This window comes from Microplitis demolitor, chromosome 5 (assembly GCF_026212275.2).
Source record: "Microplitis demolitor isolate Queensland-Clemson2020A chromosome 5, iyMicDemo2.1a, whole genome shotgun sequence".
In the NCBI taxonomy this organism is placed as follows: Eukaryota; Metazoa; Arthropoda; class Insecta; order Hymenoptera; family Braconidae; genus Microplitis; species Microplitis demolitor.
In genome coordinates this window covers 7,123,704-7,146,911 of record NC_068549.1, presented here as the reverse complement: position 1 = coordinate 7,146,911, position 23,208 = coordinate 7,123,704, and the positions used below count along the sequence as shown (strand labels likewise).

The 23,208-nt window shown below is 27.6% G+C and overlaps 3 protein-coding genes across 4 annotated transcripts in view; 2 read left to right on the top strand and 1 right to left on the bottom strand.

Annotated features, from left to right (window-relative positions):
- The first annotated feature begins 878 nt into the window (after positions 1 to 878).
- On the top strand, positions 879 to 5,076 carry LOC103569643 (transcription factor 25). Its single transcript, XM_008547020.3, has 5 exons — positions 879 to 1,166; positions 1,239 to 1,904; positions 2,791 to 3,648; positions 4,508 to 4,701; positions 4,797 to 5,076. The coding sequence occupies exons 1-5, from the start codon at positions 1,029 to 1,031 to the stop codon at positions 4,831 to 4,833; spliced, it is 1,893 nt and encodes a 630-aa protein (XP_008545242.1). The 5' UTR covers positions 879 to 1,028; the 3' UTR covers positions 4,834 to 5,076.
- A 1,056-nt stretch (positions 5,077 to 6,132) lies between these two features.
- Positions 6,133 to 23,208, bottom strand: part of LOC103569642 (bicaudal D-related protein homolog) — a 45,347-nt gene continuing 28,271 nt past the window's right edge. Inside the window, exons 2-5 of the mRNA XM_008547019.3 lie at positions 21,188 to 21,520; positions 20,900 to 21,069; positions 16,715 to 16,991; positions 6,133 to 8,422 (exon numbers count right to left, since the gene is read on the bottom strand). Coding sequence (XP_008545241.1) covers positions 7,799 to 8,422; positions 16,715 to 16,991; positions 20,900 to 21,069; positions 21,188 to 21,520 — 1,404 coding nt within the window. The 3' untranslated portion in view covers positions 6,133 to 7,798. The remainder of the gene's footprint in view (positions 8,423 to 16,714; positions 16,992 to 20,899; positions 21,070 to 21,187; positions 21,521 to 23,208) is intronic.
- On the top strand, positions 10,406 to 15,423 carry LOC103569641 (uncharacterized). 2 transcript variants are annotated; one of them, XM_053739262.1, is made up of 8 exons: positions 10,406 to 10,766; positions 10,839 to 10,903; positions 10,978 to 11,122; positions 12,863 to 12,997; positions 13,058 to 13,242; positions 13,801 to 14,042; positions 14,529 to 14,951; positions 15,022 to 15,423. In XM_053739262.1, the coding sequence occupies exons 1-8, from the start codon at positions 10,415 to 10,417 to the stop codon at positions 15,302 to 15,304; spliced, it is 1,830 nt and encodes a 609-aa protein (XP_053595237.1). In that variant the 5' UTR covers positions 10,406 to 10,414; the 3' UTR covers positions 15,305 to 15,423. The 2 variants fall into 2 exon arrangements, with proteins under 2 accessions (XP_053595237.1, XP_008545240.2); XM_008547018.2 differs by having other exon boundaries at positions 10,406 to 10,903.

The following is a 23,208-nucleotide window of genomic DNA, read 5'->3' as shown; positions in this document are numbered from 1 at the left end:
AAGACGTCATGGTAAATTTATAATGAAGTCTTATTTACGAAGTCAGAAAAAAGAACTCTTTGAGAACTTTTTTTAAAGACGTCTTACTAAGTTCGCTAGGTGGCTCATTCGACATCTTAAGAATAACTTCTAAACGAATTTTTGAATTTTACTTTTCTTTTAATTTATTAATCAATTGTTATTACAGAAATTTTGATAGCTGCCGAAAGTATATATAAGACAAACTTTTTCGGAAAGTTTTCATCATTTGAGTGACGTAATTATTCAAAATGTAATTAGAAAAGTAAAATTCGAAAATTCGGTCAGTACTGCCCACCCTTAAGATGTTGATGAGACGTCCAAATCATTAATAGGAACTCATTCAGAACTCATTAAGACGTCATTTTGCTATCTGAGAATTATATAGAATAGTACATAATTATATATAATCTGTACGAAAACATTATGTGATTATATATAAATACGATATAATTATGTACGATTGTATAAAAATGGATTGGGCCATTTTTTCTATCCAATTCATACATAATTTTATACAATTTTATAACATCTTTTTTCAGCGAGAGCATTACGTCATTTTATTATCACTATTTATTAAAATTTTTTATGTTACGTTTTGTTAACATTTTAATGGTAACTTTAAAAAAACTTTCAAAAGTTTACTTATTAAAAATTCTATTTGTCATCATTTTATTAACATTTTGGAATAGCAGAAAGTTGACTTGAAACGGGCAACTAAAAGCTAACAAAAAGCGAGCCTGCCCACTTGGGGCTCTTGGCGCTCGCTAACTGACGTTTAAAATAAGCGCCGTGTCAGCATAAATCATGAAAGATCACCTTTATGTAAGTTGGATAACATTTGTATGTAACGTTTTCCGTCTAAACTAGTGTGTGTATATTGTAGGTGTAGATTAGTCTAACCCTAATATACTTTGTCAGTGCCCGTATTATTTTAAGTAAAACAGCTGGACGTAGTACGTAAACACTACACGGAAAATAATTATTTGTTTTGTAACCAATATACAATAATGTCAAGAAGGTATTTAAAAAAAATTAGTGATAGTACTAAAATTACGGTTGATGAAAATGATGAGAAACATACTAATGTTCAAATTGTACCATCAACTTTGATAAATAATTCAAAAGCTTTTAATATATTTAATTTAGTAAGTATTTGATGATATTTTTTTAATCGTTATTTATATGATTTGCAATTTTTAAAAATTAATTGACAATAGTTGGATGAAAACTCAGCCAATGATGAAGAGATTGATAATAATGAAGATGATGAAACTGATCTTAAAGACAACGGTGATTTGATTGATGACAATAGTAATATTAAATTGAAAAAAAGGCGCAAAAAAAAGAAAAATAAGGATAGTACGAAATTATCAGTTAAAAACAATTATTCAAGTAGTAGAACAGATGATTGTATTGGAGATGAATTGACTGAAATAGATGAAATTGATAAAACTGTACGAGAAATAAATGATCTTCTTGGTAAGCCAGATGAACCCTGCTGCAGCAATTCAAATGAAGACCCAAATACTATTCAAGAAATCGAGAAAACAAAGAAAAGTGTCCTACAAGTTGAATTCAAGTTTCTCAGCGCAGTAAATGAGCTGAAGAGAAAGTGCGGTGGTGGAAATAGAAATGTCCTTGCAGCAGTGGTTGGTGAAAAGAACAAAAATAAAAATAAAAAAAGATATTTAAGAAAAACATGGCTAACTTCTTTGACTGATCGTTTTCCTACGGAGCAATTTGGACTATCTATGACCGTTGATCAGACAATTAAATCAGATGATGACTCTCAGTATTTTGTATTTGTTCATAGTTCTAGTTACAGGCAAATTCAAATGAAGTTCTTTACTGCTGTTGAAAGTCAAAATCCTGAAAATATTGTTGTAAGTTATATCTTCTTGTTATTAAGGTAAAAGACTTAAAATCCGATCGGGTATAAATTCCTGATCGGGTATTAGGTCTTTTACCTTGAACATTTTTTTAATACATACAATAGACTCATTGATTAAAGGAGGAAAGGGGTCTGAGATACAAAGAAAAGAAAGCATATTTTTGTAATTTTTTTTCAGAGTATCTTTTTTATTAGAATTCTTAAAATTTGTGACATTATTAAGCAACATTTCAAGAATTTTCTGCTAAATTTTCATAAAAGCATATTGAAAAACTCGCCAGTAGTAGTGGGGAGAGCCGAGTCACTTTAAAAAAAAGTTCTCCAGGCCGTAGGCAGTATAACTCATGATTGTCGCATCTGAAATCAACAAACCAAAAAGATTTCTTTAGTACACAAGTTTACCTTGGATTTGAACGAAGGAATAAACAAAATATTCATTTTTGAATTTTCGGTAAAGGTGGAATTGCTCCTTTTGTTTAATTAAAAAATTAGTAGTTATTGAAAAAAAAAATCCTTCGTTCAAATCCAAGATAATTTTATGTACTAAAGAAATCTTTTTGGTTTTTTGATTTTAGATGAAGCAGTCATGAGTTATCGTGCTTACGGCATGGAGACTTTTTTTTTGTAAGTGACTCGTCTCTCCCTACTACCACTGGCTTATTTTTCAAGATTTTTTAATGAAAATTTAGCAAAATATTCTTGGAATGATGCTTATTAATGTCGCAAATTTTAAGAATTTTAATAATGAAGGTACTCTGACAAAAAAATCACAAAATTATGCTGTTTTCTTTGTATCTCAGACCGCTTTCCCCCCTTAATTCGCTACACATAAAATATTTAAAAAAAGCATTATAATAATCCCATTTTATTTTTTTCAGAGCATTTTAAATGCACATCCTTATCATATAGACACTCTTTTGCAATTTGCTGAGCTTTGTAAGCTAAATGAAGATTTACAAATGTCAGCAGAATTTGTAGAACGCGCAGTTCATTGTTTTGAATGTGCATTCCATCCATTTTTTAATATTACTACTGGTAACAGTAGATTGTCATACAAAAACCAAACAAATAGACCTTTCTTTATTGCACTTTTTAAACACCTGATGTTTATTGGAGGCCGCGCTTGCTACAGAACAAGTTTAGAGCTATGCAAAGTCTTACTGTCTCTTAATCCAGAAGGTGATCCTTTGGCCATTGTTTTGGCGATTGACTTCTTTGCATTGCGTGCTAAAGAATACGAATGGTTTATTGACTTTTGTCAAGTTTGGGAAGTATCTAGAAACTTAACACAATTACCAAATATTGCGTACAGTCTTGCGTTAGCTCATTTTCATTTAGGAAATGAGGAAACAGCTAATGAATTACTTGATCATGCTCTGTTCATGTTTCCTGGTGTTTTAACTGATTTACTCGATAAATGTAATGTTCAAACTGATACCAGACTCTTAGGACACGATCATTTTAATAGTGAAGCTAAAGCAACTACAAGTGTTGCTTTGGAAAAACTTCAAACTTTATATGTAATTCGTACTTGGCATCTTTGGAAAGATGCAAACATTATTAGTTGGCTTGAAACTGCTGCTAATACTGTTATGGATAAAATTGATTCTGGTGATGAGTATGGTATTTTTTGTAAAGCCAAAAGAAGTCAAAGATATCAAGGACAACTTCCTAAAAATATTCGACGTCATATTATTTTATCTGACATTAAACAAGTTACAATTACACATCCTGGGGTACTAATGATATTTTAATATATATAATATATATTAGGGTGTCGTTAAAAATTAAATTTTCTCAGACGCCCCAGAAAGAGCTTTTTAGTGAAATAATACATGGGAATTTGGTTTTTTATTTTTAAATATAAAGAACACGTGCCTCAGGACGATCAGAGTTCATTTTTCGATACAATCGCGGTTTTTTTTTAAATATCTTATGAAATATGCAGATTAATGGAAAGAATCATAGGAACTATTTTGTAGGAAATTAAATTCTTGACAAAAAAGGTCATTGTCATTTTTTTTTATAAAATGTGTATTTATGAAGATATTTTAAAAAAACTTTTTTAGATCTTCTCAATTGAGCATTTAAAGGATTACGAATGTTAAAAATAACGTTTTTTCTTAAATATAGACAACTCCGTAACTCGTAACATATCAATCATTAATGCTTACTGTAGTTTCTATATATTTAGAAAAGTATTATTTTCAACATTCGTAATCCTTAAAACGCTCAATTCATAAGATCTAAAAAAAGTTTTTTAAAAATATCTCCATAAATACACATTTTATAAAAATAATGAACATGATCTTTTTCGTCAAGAATTTAATTTCCTACAAAATTGTTCCTATGATTTTTTTCGTTAATCTGCATATTTCATAAGATATTTAAAAAAACTGCGATCGTATCGAAAAATGAACTGTGATCGTCCTGAGGCACGTGTTCTTTTTACTTAAAAATAAAAAACAAAATTCCCCACGTATTTTTTCACTAAAAAGAAGCTTTTTATGGGGCGTCTGAGAAAATTTAATTTCTAACAACGACCCTAATTTATATAAAAGATACAAATTATTAACAAATGTTGTAATATTTCAGATACATCATGATGAGCCTATATTTTCTTATGATCCATTACCTCCTGCAGATTCGAATAATATTTACGTTAGACAAGAGACAAATCAAAGACCGTCTAATACGTCGTCTTCAAACATTATATCACTTTTTCTCTCTTCACTTTTTACTAATGGTGATGAAAATTTACGTGCTCAGCTGAATCAACTCAACATACCGTAAGATCAATAGATACACATTTATTAAAATAGTTTTATTTTATTGAGTGTAGATTATTTATTTATAATTATCTATTTTTTTTTTTTTTTTATAGAAATGAAGAAAGGGAAGCTCCAGATGAGTTTGATTAAATTCTATACACCTAGTCTACTTTCATCTGTTAATAATCATGAAAAAACGTTGAAATATGATTTAAATAATAGTTTCAACCTCAAAAAATAAATAGCTTAAAAAAAAAAAAAATATAATATTATAAACGTTTATAATTTTATTTTTGTAGAGTTCAATATTGAGTTCAGTAATGTATATTATTACAGTGTAATATTTTTGTTCTATTATTGTTATAATCATTGTCAATAAAAATAAAAAATATTTTCAAGTCATGCAATTTTGGCTTCACGCAATTGCTATTTCATTTTTTAAATTATTAAAATTCCTATAACTCGGAAACTATGGACTTTAGCGACTTGACTTATAGGACTTTTTTTGAAGAAAATAAAATTTCCTATAAAATTCTTATTTACATTTTTGGTGTACATTCATTGCTTTACGTTCTGCAAGCCAATAAAGGTCAATTTGATACGATAAATGACTTCCTCAGCGGACATGTGAAACAACTGGAATTACAGCTAAGATACTATGGGCACATTTGAAGAACACCAAATGCCCTATAATTTGGCCGGCTCAAGTAAATTATCATGAGCTCAAGTTGTAGAATATTAGAAACATCGCTAAGTGTCATCAGTCCACTACCCTACTGGTCCACTCTGGGTGGTAGCCAGGGTCTAAGTCCTTGAGTAACTGTTTGCTGGCCCTTTTAAAGGAAAATTCTGTGGGCATGAAACTACCCCACTATTGTCTCAATTGAGTTAGATTATGGAGAGTAGAGGTACTTCTACCCTCCATATAAGTTCGATTTACGGGGCCTCTGACATGGACCTGGGTGACTAAAGAGTATCAATTAACATATAATTATTCAAATAGATGGCTATAGGGTCAACTAGACTTTCGCGCTCGATTTTCAAGTCGAAACGCACTGTTACAAGTTAATAAATATCATGAAAATTTATAATTTTCATTACAATATAAACTGTAATCTCCCGCCTGATTACGAAAAATGATTTAATCCATGCTAAGTGTATATCTATATATTAGTCGGTTCAAATTATTTTAAATCATTTGAAATTGTTTTGAATCATTTCAAATCATTTTTTCTTAATCAGAGCTAAAGTAAATATTAATATTTATTACAAAAACAATAAAATAGCCGTTTCATTTTATTCATCATTTTTTATTAAATAAATATCCATCATATATTTTTATTTTAATAATGACATACTTCGTTTATTATTAATTTAACGTTATTTTATTTTCACAAATAATGTTTTTTTTATTATTAAATAATTTAATATTAGAGTCCGTGTAAAAGATATTAATTTATCATGCAAATTTAAAATGCAACGAATTTTTTTTTAGTTATTTTTTAATTAAACCTAATTAACAATATTTAGTACAAAAACTTTTTTGTTTATTTAATTTTATTTTTTCCAACATTTTAATAAGTTATTTTCTTATTTAAATTTTGACGTTTAAATTCCAATAAATTTTACATTAATTTATTACACATACGTCTAATAATTATAATCGGACGGATCATTTATGATTTATATTTTTTACTAGTTTACAAAAAATATATTTCTCACTGCCCTAGCGGATCCGAATTACGGTAAATTACCGTATTTAACAGCAAAATAACATAATTTACTGAAAATTTGCCGTAAATTACGGCATTTTACTGTAAAATACATAGAGAAAAAAATTAAGTAATTTTTACTAAATTTGAAAAAAATATTACAATCCGAGAAATAATCTTGAAAAATTCAAAAAAATCAAAACTTGTACAAAACTCAAAGTAAAAATTACAACATATTATTTAGAATAATAATTTCTATTGATTATAAAAATTACTGCATCCAAAATAAAATTTACTAGCGACAAATAAAATTATAATGTACCAATAATTTTTACTATTGTACTTAGTAAATATTAGTTAACGCGCTTTGTGAAAGATGTATTCTGGCGAGTAATTTTTACAATCTAGATAGTAATTTTTACAATCTCAAATAGTAATATTATCTCCCGGAGTAGCAATTTGTCTTACCGTCATTCTAAAATGTACAGTGCCTACGTAGAATTACATTAGAGATGTAATATTTATCAACTACGAAAAAAAAACTGCGACTAATGTATTAACTTTTAATAATTCTAATAATAATTTCTACTTTTTGTAACATTGAACTATTTTTATATGAATAAGTAAATATTGATTTTTTCCATGCAAAAATTTAACGAAGTTGTATTGTAATTATTATGATAAGTGAAAATTACAATCTAGATAGCAATAATTGAAATAAAAAATTAATTTTCAACAAATCACCGTAATTTTTTTATGGATTGTAAAATTTTCATTGTGATTGTAATTATTATTTAATTTTGACCTGCATTTTTCTCCATGTACTGTGCTTTACGGTAAAATACTGTATTTTACGATAATTCTCCTAAAACCCGTAAATTTCGGTAATTTGCCGTAATTCGGACTGCTAGGGTGGTTATTTTTTTTTTATTTTTATTATTATTATTTTTTTTTTACAAAAAGACTCAATACTTATACACATATAAATGAGCTATTTTGATAGTTCTTAATTTTTAAGTACACATAATACGAAATTTTTTTAATAAATAATACATACAATTATTATATTTATATTAGCTTACAATATTTACATTATATTTATTTAAAAAATTTATATTTAATAATAAACATAAAAATTCATCAGAGACTATATATATATATATTGACACGAGATCAATTAAAAAAAAAATAAATTTCTGATTGATTAATTACACTATTCACTTTTATCTTTAATTGTTTATTTAATTAAAAAAAAAAAATAAATTAATAACGTAATGATGTTTCTTTTTAAAATAAAAATTGAATACTTAACATTTTTATTAAAAAAAAAAAATTTTTTCCCATTAAAATAATCTAGTAAAGTCTTAATGTTAATTTTTTTTTATAAAAAATGTAATTGTCTGCTAAAATAGTCCAAACATTTTTTTCGAATTTCCTGTACTACGTTTTTTTCTTACAGGAGCGGTAACGTCTGTATTCTCACTTGAATTACCATTTCCTATATGAGCACTAGAGGGGGTAAGTTTACTTTTAACATGCTCGTCTATGAGAGCCTGCATATCCATCTGCCATTGCTCCAGCTGCTGACTCAGTTCGATTTTCTGCTGTATCGCTTCCATCAGCTGACTGTTAACTTGTAGTACATCTATTCTTGTTCTCGCTAATTCAACTTCCGCTCTATTTTTTCGTGCAACAGCTTGATCTCTTACTGCATATGCTTGAGCAATAACTTCATCTCTATTGAGCTCTGAGTCCTCAATGTCATCTCTAGCACGATCACGTTCTTCCCTTACCCCTCGTAATTCAGCTTCACATACACTCAATTTACTTGTCGTATCCAGTAAAGCTTCACCACGTCTCTTTAACTCGTCTTGAACTTGCTTAAGCTGCTGTTTTGTATGCTCCAAATCCTCGGTGACACGATGCAACTCTACTGCAAGACCCAACTCTCCTGGCGCACCCCGTCCGGTCAAGGCGAGACTGTAAACCTCTTCAACAAGTTCGGTAAGTGCCCCAGAACAATAGTCCTGAAATAAATAAATTAAATGATCAATTAGGAAATTATGTTTAAAGTTTAATTTTATTGATATGTAAATTTGAAGACCACTCCCTGGAATGGTTTCTTAATTCGATGCAAACATTTAGAGGATAATTTATTTGTCTTAATTAATTTGATCTATTGAACTATGGACTATTTTTGAAGTGAAGTACCCACAAGTTGGCCCCCTACCAGTAATCAGCATTTTGTATATTTCATTCATGAAATGGCTTTAAAATCGATAATTATTTTTTTTTTACTTGTGTAGGAAAAGAAAGTACTTTAAAAAAAGTTCAAATAGTGTTTATTAACTATTTTTAAACTTCTTGAAATATATGAAAAAAAAAAATCGGTCTATCAGTTGACCCTGCGGGCCAGCCCCAAAACTTCCTGCCATTTTCGAGCTCTTTGAGCTCGAAAAATTGTTGTGGATACATTTTCAAGCTCTTCGAGCTCGAAAATACTTTTGTGAGCCTTTGTTTTCGGAAAAAAAGAAACGTCTTTTATTATTTTTTTCTCAAATAATATCTTTCGAACGAATAAACCGATTGAGACAGTTAAGGTGGCAATCGACGCGTTTCATTGAGTTCTACAACTGATCAGATTTTTAAATTGATTCATGAAGTCGTTTTTGAGAAATTTCGAAAATACTAAAAAAAAGTTTTTTTTTAATTCTTTCGACAACGGTTTCTCTTGAAAGAATTTACCGATTTTGATGGTTGAGGTGGCATTCGACGCGACTTATAAAGCTTCAGAGCCCAGTTGAGTTTGGAATCAATCCATGGAGCACATAAAAAGTTATCCGAAAACAAACATTTTTGAAAAAAGTTTATTTTTGGAATATCTCTGAACGAACCCTACAGATCAAGTTTATTTTTTTTCAGCTTCTAGATATTGGCGAGCCGCGTGGAATGACACCTCGACGATCAAAATCGGTTCATCCGTTCAAAAGTTATAGATATTTACATACGTACGTACATGCATACATACATTCGGACATCATCGTGAAATTAGTCAGAATAGCTTCCTAGAACCTCAAAACGTCAAGATCTCTTAGAAATTCGATTTTCGAAAATCAGACTGAAACCAATAACTTCCCGAATTTTTAAAAATTTGCAATTTTCTTAGCGGTAAGTTAAAAACAAATGGTAGATTAAAAATTTTTTTGTAAACCGTTTTTCATTCTTATGTTAACTTTTTTTTGTCTAATTTCTTAAGCGTTTTGTATCAGAATTTTTTCTTATTTCTGGAATGCTTAAGGGGTAACGGTAACCGATTTTCAATTAAATTAAATTGAAGGACAAACATTGTAAACCTAAAGTAGAGAGTCTTTAGCGTTTTTTAAAACCTTAAAAGAGAGCTAGAAATTTTGTATTTCCAAAAATTCTAATTCGTCTCCGAGAAAATTTTTTTGTTTTAACGGCAATTGAAATTTTTTTAACTTCCCGTTAAGAAAATCGGCCATTTTCGAAAAATTCGGGAAGTTATTGTTTTCACCCCGATCTAATATTAAAATTATTACCAACCGAGTAGAACTCAGAGCATCTAATAGTCATCACCACTAATGCCATAGATGTAGCATTAAAACAACTTAAACTTAATAGAACATAATTTAATCTAATCATTTATACTTTCGTATTTACTTTTCTCAGCAAGCAAAGTTCAGAGTTTACGAGACATTATTAACATAAGTTATTTTGAGTTGAAAATATTAAAAAATTTTCTCATTTTACATTACACATAATAGTTGTTAATTAATAAAAGATAATAACAAGTGATTAAAAATGTGTAGTTATTATTAAAAAGTGTTTTGTTTGCAAAGAATTAAGTATTTCATTTCACTTGATTAATCAAAACGCGTTAGGTTATTCAGTTGATGATAATAATTGTAGTAAAAATATATTAAATAATGATAATAAAGCATTTTTTGATTCTGCAATTAATTTTTATTGCACAAAATTTCGTGCAATCTATTAATAGGATGGATATTTATGATCTTAAATCAATAAAAAAGTTTGTGGATTTAATTGAAACCAAAACTGTTGATTATCAATTGACAAATTCAACATTGTCTGAGGATGACAAAAATATGATATTAAAAGTTATTCTCATTGATATGACAGATCTATTAGAAAAATTAAATAAAATAGCTGATGATAAACAAAATTTTTATGAATCGGGAGGTCTTAAATATTTTATAAAGATGTTACAAGAATATAAAATAAAAAATGATTATTCTCGATCGGATTTTATGGAAAGTTATTTAACGACAATTGATGAAAAACGTGAGCAAATTGAAGCATACGTTGGATCATTACTTTTTTTTCGTAACGGTAACTATTTTGATGATGTAATTAAATTTTGTCCATTCGTACCCAAAATTACTAGGACTCTTAATGTATTAGAATACGGGGAATTTTATGAGAAAGTGTATCAAAAATTAATGGCTGCTATTTTATCTGATATGAAAGTAGGTATTATATATTTTATATCATAATATAAATGATTTTATAAATTTTAATCAAATTATTTTTATGATTAAAGGAAGTAGATGAAAGTAATTTTTGTGGTCAAAGTTATTCATTTCAACAAGAGATATTTAATTTTTATCATTTAGCAATGACTCCATATCTTAAAAAATTTATCATGTTTTACTTTCTTCACATTATTAAGGATCGATGTGAAGACAGTACGTATATACATGCTTTTTTAATTAAATAATTACATACTCTAACTAATCATAATTATGTGGTAAATATTTTCCTCACTCAAAAGTTATTTTTTAATAATGTTTTTAATAAATTACATGGAGAAAAAGGAAACTTGAAAAATTAAAGTTTCGCGTTCCAACGAACCTGAAATTGTGGAACTTACGTTCCTTTCGTATAGTGACTACCGATTAAAAGTTTTTCCATTATCCATTATCAAATAAAAGTTTTTATGATACTGAATTTGGCCGACGTCTACTAATTTTCGAATTCTTAAAAAATGATAAATTATAAAAAAAAAATTTAAAAGAATTGTACCTATGGTTTTTTAATTTTCTACACGTGCATTATTTTATTTATTTATTTTTTTTTTTTTTCGTAATTAGAGGAAGGTGGGACAAATGGGCCCCTTAAGAAATGAGGGTTTATATGTAATATAAATGTCGGTCCATTTTGCCCCAATTTTCCCTACTAAGGGAGGGGGGGGAGGAATGGGCTACTTAAAATTTTGACTGCCTCGAATGATTTGGGGCCAAAATGGGCCCCTTAAATTTTGGGGGCCTATTTTGCACCCCCTTCCCCTAAATAGTAGAAAAAAAAAATTAAAAAATTATTAAGTGTCTACCAACTTCAGAATCACAAGTTTTTATAACTATAGTATAAGTTGTATCCTTTACACATTTGGGATCAGCGGTGGATTTACACTAGGGACAGTCAGGGCAAGTGCCCAGGGCGGCCAATTTTTTAGGGTGGAAAAATTTTGAAAAATAAAATATATAAACTATCGGTTTAAGTAAAATTCCAGTATTTGGGCGGATTTTTTTCCGGTGCCCAGGAGCGGCATTAAGTTTAAATCCAGCCCTGTTTGAGATTGAAAGGATATATTTGGTGATTGAATAGAATTTTATGGAATCTCCTTTTTTTCGGTTTAAGTAAGTAGCCCAGTTTCTGACCTTTTGAAAATCACGGACTACGTTTTATAAAGATATTTATTATAATACCAATTAAAAAATAAAATATTTTGATCGATTTCCAATGAGTTTTATCGTTGGTAAAAATAAACAAATAATTTTAATTTATTTATAAAAAAATTTCCCATGAATCCATTTTATAATGCAGTTTGTAGCCCTCTAAAAGACCCAGTTATTGACCAGCAAATTTAATTCTCTGTTGGTCGTTTCTATGATTTTAAATGCAAGTTATTGCGACAGTACAAAGGATCAAACAAATTGAAATGTAAAATAGTTTAATATTTTAAAAAAAATTTGTTTTCTTTGGACCAATTTTATATAAATAGAGTAATATTTTATATTTATATATATCCAGAGTCCTATAAGTAATATCATAAAAAATGATTAATTTTTGTCGCTTTACATTTTAGTAAGATTTATTCTGTTATATACATAAAATTTTCATTTTAAAAATTTAAAAGATGTTGAAAAGGTCAGTAACCGGACTATTGTCAATTACCGGGCCATTCACCTTAGATACTTTACTTAAAAGAATATTTTCTGGCTAGATAGATGTTGTTCTTTATCCTCACGAATTTAAATAAATAGAAGAATGATAACTTTAAATATCAATAAGATCGTTTTAAATTTAAAAAAAGTTTTTTGAATGTTGATAGATTCTTAAATAAAGAAATATTCTCCTTTTACAAGTATTATTTTTTTTCTTAGTGTATGTGAATTTAAATAATAATTATTTTTATTTCTTAACAGAAATATCTATTGATGCAATAAGAGAAAAATCCATTTTATTAGATGGGTTTTCTGAAAACATAAGAATTACAAAAAAAGTATTACAAGATGTCACACATTACATGTATCGATGTGATTTAAAAAGCAAAGTAAAATGTAATTAAATATATTAATTATTTAATTTGTTAATGCTATTTAATTTTTTTATTTTTGTAGCTAGCAAAGAATCATATTATGAATTAGAAAAAATGATTCAGGCAATAATAATTGAAGAAAAAGATCTTAGTACAACTCAATCTTGCAGTGAAAATTGTAATCTTCATACTGCTATTAATCATATAGAGTGTAAAGAATTATATGAATGTCGATACATTGCCAGTAGTTTGGAAATATGTGAAAAAGTCATTAAAAATTATAGAATAATTAATTACATAGGAGAGGGTGGGGCAAAATACGAAATTTTTTAACGAAATAAATTTTTTTCATGTTGACTAAAATTAACAATTACAGTAGTAATGTGCATATAAAAACTTTTAAATTCTGTGATAAAATGAATAACAATCATGTTAAGAAAAAGTAAACATCAATATTAATGTCATAGCTAATAATTATAGAATTTTTCTTTTAAAAATTTACAAAAATATTAAATGAAAAAGAAAAAAAATTTTTTAAAATTCATTTTATCCTCAAGTCAGCTCTTTGTCGATTTATAATGATAATAACTTGGATAGTTATCACGAGCAAATTTTTTTTTTGTCAAAATTTCAAAATGGTCGTACTATTTAGGCTGACCAACTCATCCCATATTTTTTCCAGAGACTGTACATAACTATTTACGAAAAGACAAAAGAAAATTTTACTTTAAGAATAGTGTCTGTTTTTAGCCACTCTCCTCTATATATATATCACTATATAATTAATCATTTTTTTTTTTTTTTTTTTTTTTTTTTGTAAATTAGGGATATGGAGGTCATTCGAGACGTTACGATTGGTTTAAAGACAGCAACGGAGTTATCTATGGTGACAATAATAACGAAAAATGTCATCAAGAAATAAAATCTGTTTATAGTTATTATAATCCATTAGAACTGACCTATTGTGATTATTGCGTCTGTAGTTGTTTGAAAAAATCTATACGTGAATATATGGCTGTAACCGCTATCAGTTTTAGAGATCAACTGTCAGATATTACCAATAATATGTTGAGTATTTTTCTTATTTTACTTTGACTTTCAACGATCACAAGGAGTCTTTGATCAGCCGTAAAAATTAAACTGATCAATATTTTTACAAAAAATTTTTTACAAATACTTAAAAATTTTTGTAAAATCAATGATCGATTTTTATCAAAAATTTGAATTTTAAAGTAAAAATTTTTTCGTTTAAAATTTCGAAGTTGTCAAGAAAATAGAGCAATTAGTTTTTTGTAAATATCTTTATAAATATTGAGTTTTTCAAAAAATTGTGAGAAACCTTTTGTGCAGGGCTTCAAATTCCCTACAAGACAAATGCCGTATTTTTTTTAAAAACAAAATAGTTTCTGAGATATTTTAAGTTTAAAATTCAAAGATTGAGATTTAGAAGTTTTTAATTTAAAAATTATCTGCAGTCTTTTGAATCCTATGTGACTGTTGCGGGTGAATAATTATGATTCCATCATCAAAAATATAGTTTCGGATTTTTTTAGGGTTATTGTGGGTGTGAGATTTATCAAGAAAAGCTATATGATTCATGTGCAAATAAAAGAAGGGAAACTAAAATCACGTGGATCAGTAAACGAATTATCATGGAGAGAATTGGAAAAATTTGATTATAATGATGAAACTGAAAAATATTATGTTCAACAAATTAATGAAAGCTGGAGTCCACTGATATTGGGAGTTGATTATGGACATCCAAGAACTATTAATTTTGATGATTTGTTTGCACCAGAGGATTATGTTGTTACAGGTGTTAGATTTAGATTTGCTATGGATTCACTTGACTCGCCGGAATTAAAAGAAAGTCCGATTGAACTACAAATTCGAGTGACTCCTTTTGATTATTTAGAAGGAAAAATTATTAACCATAATCAGACACATTGGATATCATCAAATTACCGAACATTTAGGTCTGTATACAAGCACGTATTTTTGTAATTTATGTCAACAAACTTTTTTCTATGGGGTTATTTTTTTTAGAGATGAATTAATTCTAGAAAATCCTGATAAACCAACAAAGTCTCCGGGAAATGAACCAGACTCAAACACAAATCAATTTATTAGCTTTCAAGCCTCTGATTTGAAAAAAGATGCCGGGCAATCGACAGTTCCATTTTTTGATTCATTAGAAGCTGAAGGTTATCCCGAATTTCCTTTAGGAGGAGTTGGAATTATGCATCGTGGTCGCGAAGGTTTTGGTGGATTTTTGACGTTTAGAATTTTTGATTTAAATATTTCTAAATACTTCAATGATAAGTATTAATATTAATATAAATATATTAATTTCAATTAAAAAATGTATAATGTATGACCCTTTACCTGCTCACTTTTCATTGGAGTGAGATTAAACCACTCAATATAAATCGGTAAATTAAATGAAAAATTATTTTTTTTTTTTTATAGTTTTAAGTATTAGAATAAAATTTTAATTAATTATTATTAATTTTTTATGTAAGATCATTAAGCGTACCCATAATCGTTTTCTAAAAGTTGTCATGTGACCATTATTTAATCAACACATGGCTCTATACTCGCTCAAATAATATATCAATTGAATTATTATAAATTTATTGATTTGAAGAATAATTTATAAAATATACTATTTTATTTAATTTTCACAAATATTTGAAATATGAATTGAATAACATATCGCGTCACTAATTCCAAAAAGACTTATAATTTTATACGCCCTTTTGGCTTTAGTCAATAAGTTTAAAACTGAAAGGGCGTATATATTTTTAATTGCTAATCAATATTATATAGACTTATTCTAAAGCTTAAATTTTTTTTAACTTCCCGCTATAAAAATTGAAAACTTTCGAAAAAAAACAGAAGTTATTGGTTTCAGTCCGATTTTCTAAAATCAAGTTTTCATCAGATTTCGACGTTTTGAGGTGCTAGGAAGCTATTCCGACTATTTCCAGATGGACTTCCGGCCGTGTGTGTGTGTAAACTTTTTTTGGCGGCTATTGAAAGAACTCACCGAGACTTAGAACTGATTAGATTTTGAGGTTGATCGGACAAGTAGCTTACGAGTTATAAAGCCGCCTAAGGAATTCTATAGAAAATCTAGACTCGCAGCTCGGTAATGAAAAAAACAAATTTTTCATTCATCTCTATGTGCTAGCGTTTTTCCAGAAGACTTGTTTGAAACCCCCGAGGCCTTCAAGCATCCATCGGACGTTAATTTTGATCAGGATCGCTGTCTAAGAAATTTTATAGAAATTCTACAGATAAGCTAAACTCAGTTCAGGTGAATTCGCCTTGTTTTAGACTTAACTAATTTACGTAGTTACGATTTAAGACGACCAAGTCGAAATCAAGTTTTGTTCTTGACCAGGGAACCTAAATTTAATTTAACGAACGAACGTTAAAGTAAAAATCGGCCAACTTGTGGCTTGAAATTTTTTTTCATAAATATTATAAAAACGCATTAATCAATTGAAGTGAGCGACTAAGGGTACTGATCGAGTTTAGAGTTTTTGCCTTATTCATTTTAATAAATAATTTTTTTTTTCAATTTAAAAACATATGAATGATTTAAATTTTATAAGAGTAAAATGTCTCAAACAATACACTTGTAAGTTATACGGGGTGTGCAACATATAATAGTCTTTTAAAGTATGTAATGTGATATATTAAGGATTAAAGGTGAAAAAGAGTCGGTTATTACCTCGGTCTCAACACCGCTGACAATGACGGGCATTGACTCGTCACAGTCACTCTGCAGTCCCGAGTCGTCCTCGCCCCGTCGCAGGTGCGTGTTAAGCTCTCGTAGTCGTTTGCACGCCCTCGCAACTTCCGCCCTGATGTCCTCTTGCTCCCCCATTGAGCTACCGCTTACCTCGCACTCCATTTCCGCCTGCAACGACCTCGGTGGCTTCTGTATCGATCCAGACCTACCTCTTCTTTCAACTTCGATCGTCGCTAGTGCCGCAGATAGCTCATCTCTATTAACAATAAAAACGATCGTTAAATATATATATGACTTGACTATTAAACATTTTATTTTTTATTAATGTTAAGTATTGATACTTATATTCATCATTTTGTTAAATATATTCGTAATTTTATTAACAAATATATCTATATATTTTTTGTTAATTGATCAAAAAAATATCGTAAACTAGATCATGATTCAAATAAATTTAATTAGCTAATAGTACATTTAATGAAGCCATTAAATTATATATACATACATATATATAATCTACTTTATAAATTAAATTAATTCTTACAAACATTTTATAGTAACTAAAATTGAACATATTTTTATAAAATTTTATTATTAATATTTAATAAAAATTAAGTTTCCTATAATTAAAAAAACTATTTTTTTTTTTAATAAGTAAAATAAATTGTGTAGAATATATCTATATAAAACTTCTCTGCATCATAATATAAGCATTTAAAAAAATTTATTTTAAAAAAACATAAAATATTTTTCTCTGTTTAAATACCTAAAAAAACAAAAATTTATTTACAACGAAAAATTATTAAAATGAAAAGACTTTGGGCAATAAAAATTTCTACGCTGAACCAGTTTTATATGAAGCTTAATTTAAATATAATTTTCATGTATGAATAAGTTTAAATTATAAAATAATGATTTTCGAGTTGTAGAGTCCAACTAATAGTAACTGACCTCCAATAAATGACCGCTTCTCCAATGTCGCTCTCACTGCGAGTTAGTCATCTTTCCACATTACCTCACACATGTATACGTAAAGAAATGTGGGAAGACCCATAGGTTCGTACATATGATTATATATGAGTGAGTATATATGTTCAAATATATACACGAAGATCTAAAGTGTATATTTGTAGACTTGTTTTCGAAAAAAGGAAAGATCTTTTGTTAGTGACCGTTTTAAAGATATTTTTTCTCTTATATTAACTAAAGCGTCAACTCATTGAAATATAAAAAATGATTACGATGATGTAAACAGAACCTTCTAAAAACTTTTCAATATTCACATGTATTTGTATAAATATACATACTAATTAATTGATTGACAATTGATAAAAACAGTAAATATGTAAAAGTATACATAAGGTCCCACAAATAATTGATTTAAATAATTTATCATTATTATTATTTTTATTGTATAATTACTAAAAATAATTATAATTTAGTTGCTGCTAAAAATATTGTAAATCATTTGAGAAATTTAATTGATCAAATTTGAAATTTATAAATTTGATATTAAGGCCATGCTTAGACAGTGTCTCCCACTTTTTAAAAAATTTCAATGGCTTTCAACTGTCATAACCGTATTCAAATTTTATTAATTAATTATAAAAAAATTAAAATCTTAATTGAAAAAGGGAGACCGTAGTCGTAATTTCTCTAAAATATAAATTAAAAAGAAATTACTCGTAGTTAATATCAATTGGAAGCTGAACGAAATTTGTAAAATAATTTTCAGTAAAATATTCATGTCAATTTTATAATTCGAATTTTCAAATTTTATAGGCTAAAATTTATTCAAAAAATTTCGTTTAACTCCTGATTGATATCAATCGCAAGTTTTTTTTTTTAATTCTATATCTCGGCGAAATTACCACTACGTTCTCATTTTTTCAATTAAGGTTTAATTTTTTTTTAATTAATTAATAAAATTTTAGTATAGTTATGATAGTTGAAAGCCATTGAAATTTTTTAAAAAGTGGGAGTCGCTGCCTGAGAATGCCCTTAAATAATTTCATGAATATTTTACACTATCGTAATCTTTTAGCGATAGAATATAAAAGTTACATTTAGTAATCATAATTTTATGAATTATATTAAATTTATTGATACATGCATTTATACGTATAAAAATAAAATAATACTTTAATTTAGCTCCATATAAAGCTGGTCAGGTGTTGAGATTTTTTTTTAAATTAATTATTTTTTCAAGTGATTAATGCAAAAAAAATACTTGTTTGTTGCGCTTTATTTACATTGATTTATTGTATTGGTTTTTTTAAGAAGCTCATATTGTGATGCTGAGAAATTTAAAGAATACATCTTTAAATTTAAAGATTTTTAAGATTTTTTACATTTAAAATTAAAGATTTAATTTTTTGTTTCCAGTGAAATTCTTTAAAATTTCATTTTGCTTGAATTCAACAAAACAAGTTAATAAATCGTAACTATATAGTTACTGCGTAAAAAATCGTGAGTGAATTTTTAATCCGAATTTACTCTTTCACTTAGAATTCCGGAGTTTAAAAAAAAATCACTTTGCGAACAGAGAATACAGAGAGTTTTTGTCAGTAAAGTAATTTTTGAGTGAGTGTGGATTTTATTTTAATTCGCATTAACTATAAAAGTGGAGTTTTAATGTTGTAATAAATTTTTTAAATAAAAAATTTTGATTTCTCATATTTTTGGAAAATATTCTTTAGATTTAATTAATTATTGAAACAATAAAAAAATTTTTTTTTGTATTTAAAATACAGCTCGACCTCCGATACTCCAAAAATAAAACTACTTTTTATTTTAACATCACTTAACACCGGAAAAAATTTTATCACCGCTACTGGTGTTAAATTTAACACTGATAACTTTAACACCGAAATAGCGTGAGCTTACACTGGTTTCTTTTACAATATTGATGAATTTAAAAGGATAGATGGACAAAAAGAACTGATGTAAAACTTTTTATTTTATCGCCAAGATTTCTTCAACTTTTCTGACTTTAGCAAGGCTCTACAACCATGTTTAAAAACATTGATTGAAAAGATTTAAAAGTGATGAAATTCGAATTCTTTTTAATAATTTCACTTCCTTTGTTTGTATATATATACTGTAAAAAGAGCGGTGTTAAAAATGGACTCATTTTAACTCCGCCCGGTGTAAAAATGAAATTACACCGGTGTTAAAAATACCGGTGTAAAAGCAGAGTAATATCGGTGTAAATGCAGGGTAGCCGGTGTAAAAGCGGGGTCAACTGCGTCCGCTTGGGGAATGAACTTCAAAGATTATAAAACACAAAAAATGTTAGTTCTTTATGAAAATTAATAAAAAATATCATTTATTAACAAGTATAGTGATCGAGTAAGTAAAAATATTCACAAAATAAAATATTTTAACACCGGTAAAGAATATCTACACCGACGGCGGCGTTATTTTAACACCGGGAAATTTATTTTAACACCGCTGATTTTAACACCTACACCGTTTGGACTTACCCCGGTCATTTTTTACAGTTTAGATATATAGTTTGCATGGAGTGACCGCTTCTCAATTATTTTCAATCAGTATTTTTAACCAGGAAATGTATTCATAATTTTTTCCTATTATTCATTATTATTCTTAAATTTTTTCGCTGGTTTGGTATAAAAATATGCTTAAAAGGTTAAAGTGTGGGTGTTTAAATACGTCAACGTTAAATAATGACAATTTTATTAACCGGTTTGCTAAGAGTATATCAAGTGTTACGTTCATAAATCTATGATATACTGATATCAGTTTTATTTTTTTAACTTTTGATAATATGCAAATGATTTATATATAGATTTATATATATATATATATATATATATATATATATATATATATATATATATATATATAGAATATGTTAAAGAATAAGTAAACCAATGATCTTAAATAATAAAGCAAGATTGCAAAATCAACTTTATGAGTCATAGTCACTCTTTGGAGTTTAAGTGCGGGTACTTTTATTTAAAGATTATAACCATGGTAACAATCTACGTTGCAATAATTTTTTTTTCTAAGCCGATCCGTAATAATATAAAAAATAAATGATGATAATCTCTTAAATAACAGAAATAAAATAATAAAAAAATAGTTAAGTATAATAAATATAATTTTTTAGTTTGAATGAGTTTTATTGTGTGTTTTTACCTCTCTCGCTCGGCTGCTTTCGCTCGGTGTTCCGCTTCATGGCTGAGTCTCTCCAAGGCCGCAGCCCTTTCCTCGGCTTCCTCCAGGGCTGCAACAGCTCTGGCTCTCTCTTCTCGCAACTCAAGTGATCGCCTTTCCAACTCTGTTCTTTGTGCCGAAACCAATTGCACCTTAAGTAAATAAATAAATAAATAAATAAAAATCCATTTATAATTAAATAGCTTACTCAATAAAAAATATAGATTATTATCATAAATATAAATAAATAAAAGTGAGAATAATTATTACCTCATCTCGAAGGATTTCAAGACTACTGACGTGATCCTGAAGAGTTGTATTTCGTAATGTACATTTATCTCTAAGTAATTTTATTTCAGCGACCAATTGATCTTCACTTTTAGCTGCTTCTCTTAATTGATCCGCGAGCCGAATATTTTGAGCTGTCAATTCACTAACTAAAGTTGCTTGTTCACGTTCTGCTCGTCTGGCACGTTCACTTTGTTCTTCTAGTTGACTTCTCAATGTCTCAACGTCTGATTGTAATTCCAGAGCACGTGCTTCACTCTCACCTTTAGCTTCTTCAAGTCTTCGACGTAGTAAATGCCTTTCTTGTTCCAAACACTGAAATTATATAATGAAATTTATTAATTATTTTCATTACAAATCTAAAAAAAATTAATAATAATCTACACTAATAAAATTTTAATTTAGTAAGAAATCAAATGTATACAATTATTGTAAAGTTAAAATATTAGTTTGTTCCGTCTAAAACAAGCATGAACAAAATTTTTATGAACAGAATTAAAAATAGAAATTGAATCACATTAAAAACCGCTGAATTGTCACATTTTTCAGAAAGAAATTAAAATTTTTTCCGAACAATTCAGTTTTAATTTAAGAAGCTTGCAAATATTTATGTTTATTTTTGTTATATAAATAATTTCCTACTACTTTTTTTATATAGATGTTTTTTTTAATCTATTCATGGACGCTTATTTTTTTATTAACTCATATATTTACTCAAAAGTATAATGTAAATCATTATACGTAAGAGTTTAGAAAAATAAGAAATGATTTAATATTTTTATTAAAATTACTTTATATTATATTCTGTTTTTATGCCTTCTTAAATGTATATATTTTAAAATTCGGTCATAGTTTTATGCTTTTAGTCTGATAGTCAAAAATTAAATAACTGCCGCCAAATTATATATTTCTTCTTGATAAGATTTTTGAGTTAATTAGTTCATTCAAAAATGTACAAACAGAATTATGTTTTTTGTTAAAAATGTTATCGATTTTTAAGGATAATTCTCATAGAAATTCAATAAAATTATAAATGTTACATGAATATCAATTTTTTTCATAATTCAAAAATTAAAGAATAATCTTTAATGAAAATACAATGTGATTATTTAACGATGTATGTTCTATAATAATCAAGATATTGAGTCGGATTCAAATTCAAAAAATTTTTTAACCACAGTACTAACTTTTTTCTAAAAACCGTAATTAGTTTTTGATTCGGGTAAGTGTGGGTATTACCGCGGCTTGATGTGTCCGTCCAACTTTAACAGCATAGTTTGAAGATCTACAATAAGATATCGACTTAATTTTTTTTTTGAATCGATAATTAACTTATCTTAAACCTTAAGAAAAATTCAAGCGTATAATTTGGTGTCGACTTCATAAAATAATTAGCATTTTTAAAAAAATTCCAAGTGCTACTATTACCGTGGACCTTAAAGAGACTTGTGACAATTACCGCGCTACAATTACCGTGTGACAATTACCGCGGAATCCAATGAAACAAAAATCAATGAAATAAATTATAAAAGCAAACGTTTAACTAAATAATGAATAGTTTTTTTTATAAAAAACAAACTTTCAACTTTAATAATGCACATCACGTTTAAAATATGGTACAGTTAACCAATACTATTAATATTATGAGTAATATAAGTATATACGATTTAATCAGTATCATTATTATTTATTTTCTTGACAGCTCTGCAATAATTTTGCCACTATGCGTTTCTTTTCACCACTAATAATAAATTTTTATGTTTATATTTACACTTTTTTTCTTCACTGATTACTTTTTAAAAGTTTTTTTTTTTCTTATTTTCAGAATTTTTTTGAACTATTGCAATTCTGAATGTTTAATAAAAAAGGTACACTCGTTGTCATTACTGCCGGGTCCCTTAAACTATAAATTCTTAACCAGACAGAGGGCCAATCATTAATTACAATGAGTGTACATGATAACCAATGAGTTATATTAATTTTGAGGTTATAAATAATCATAT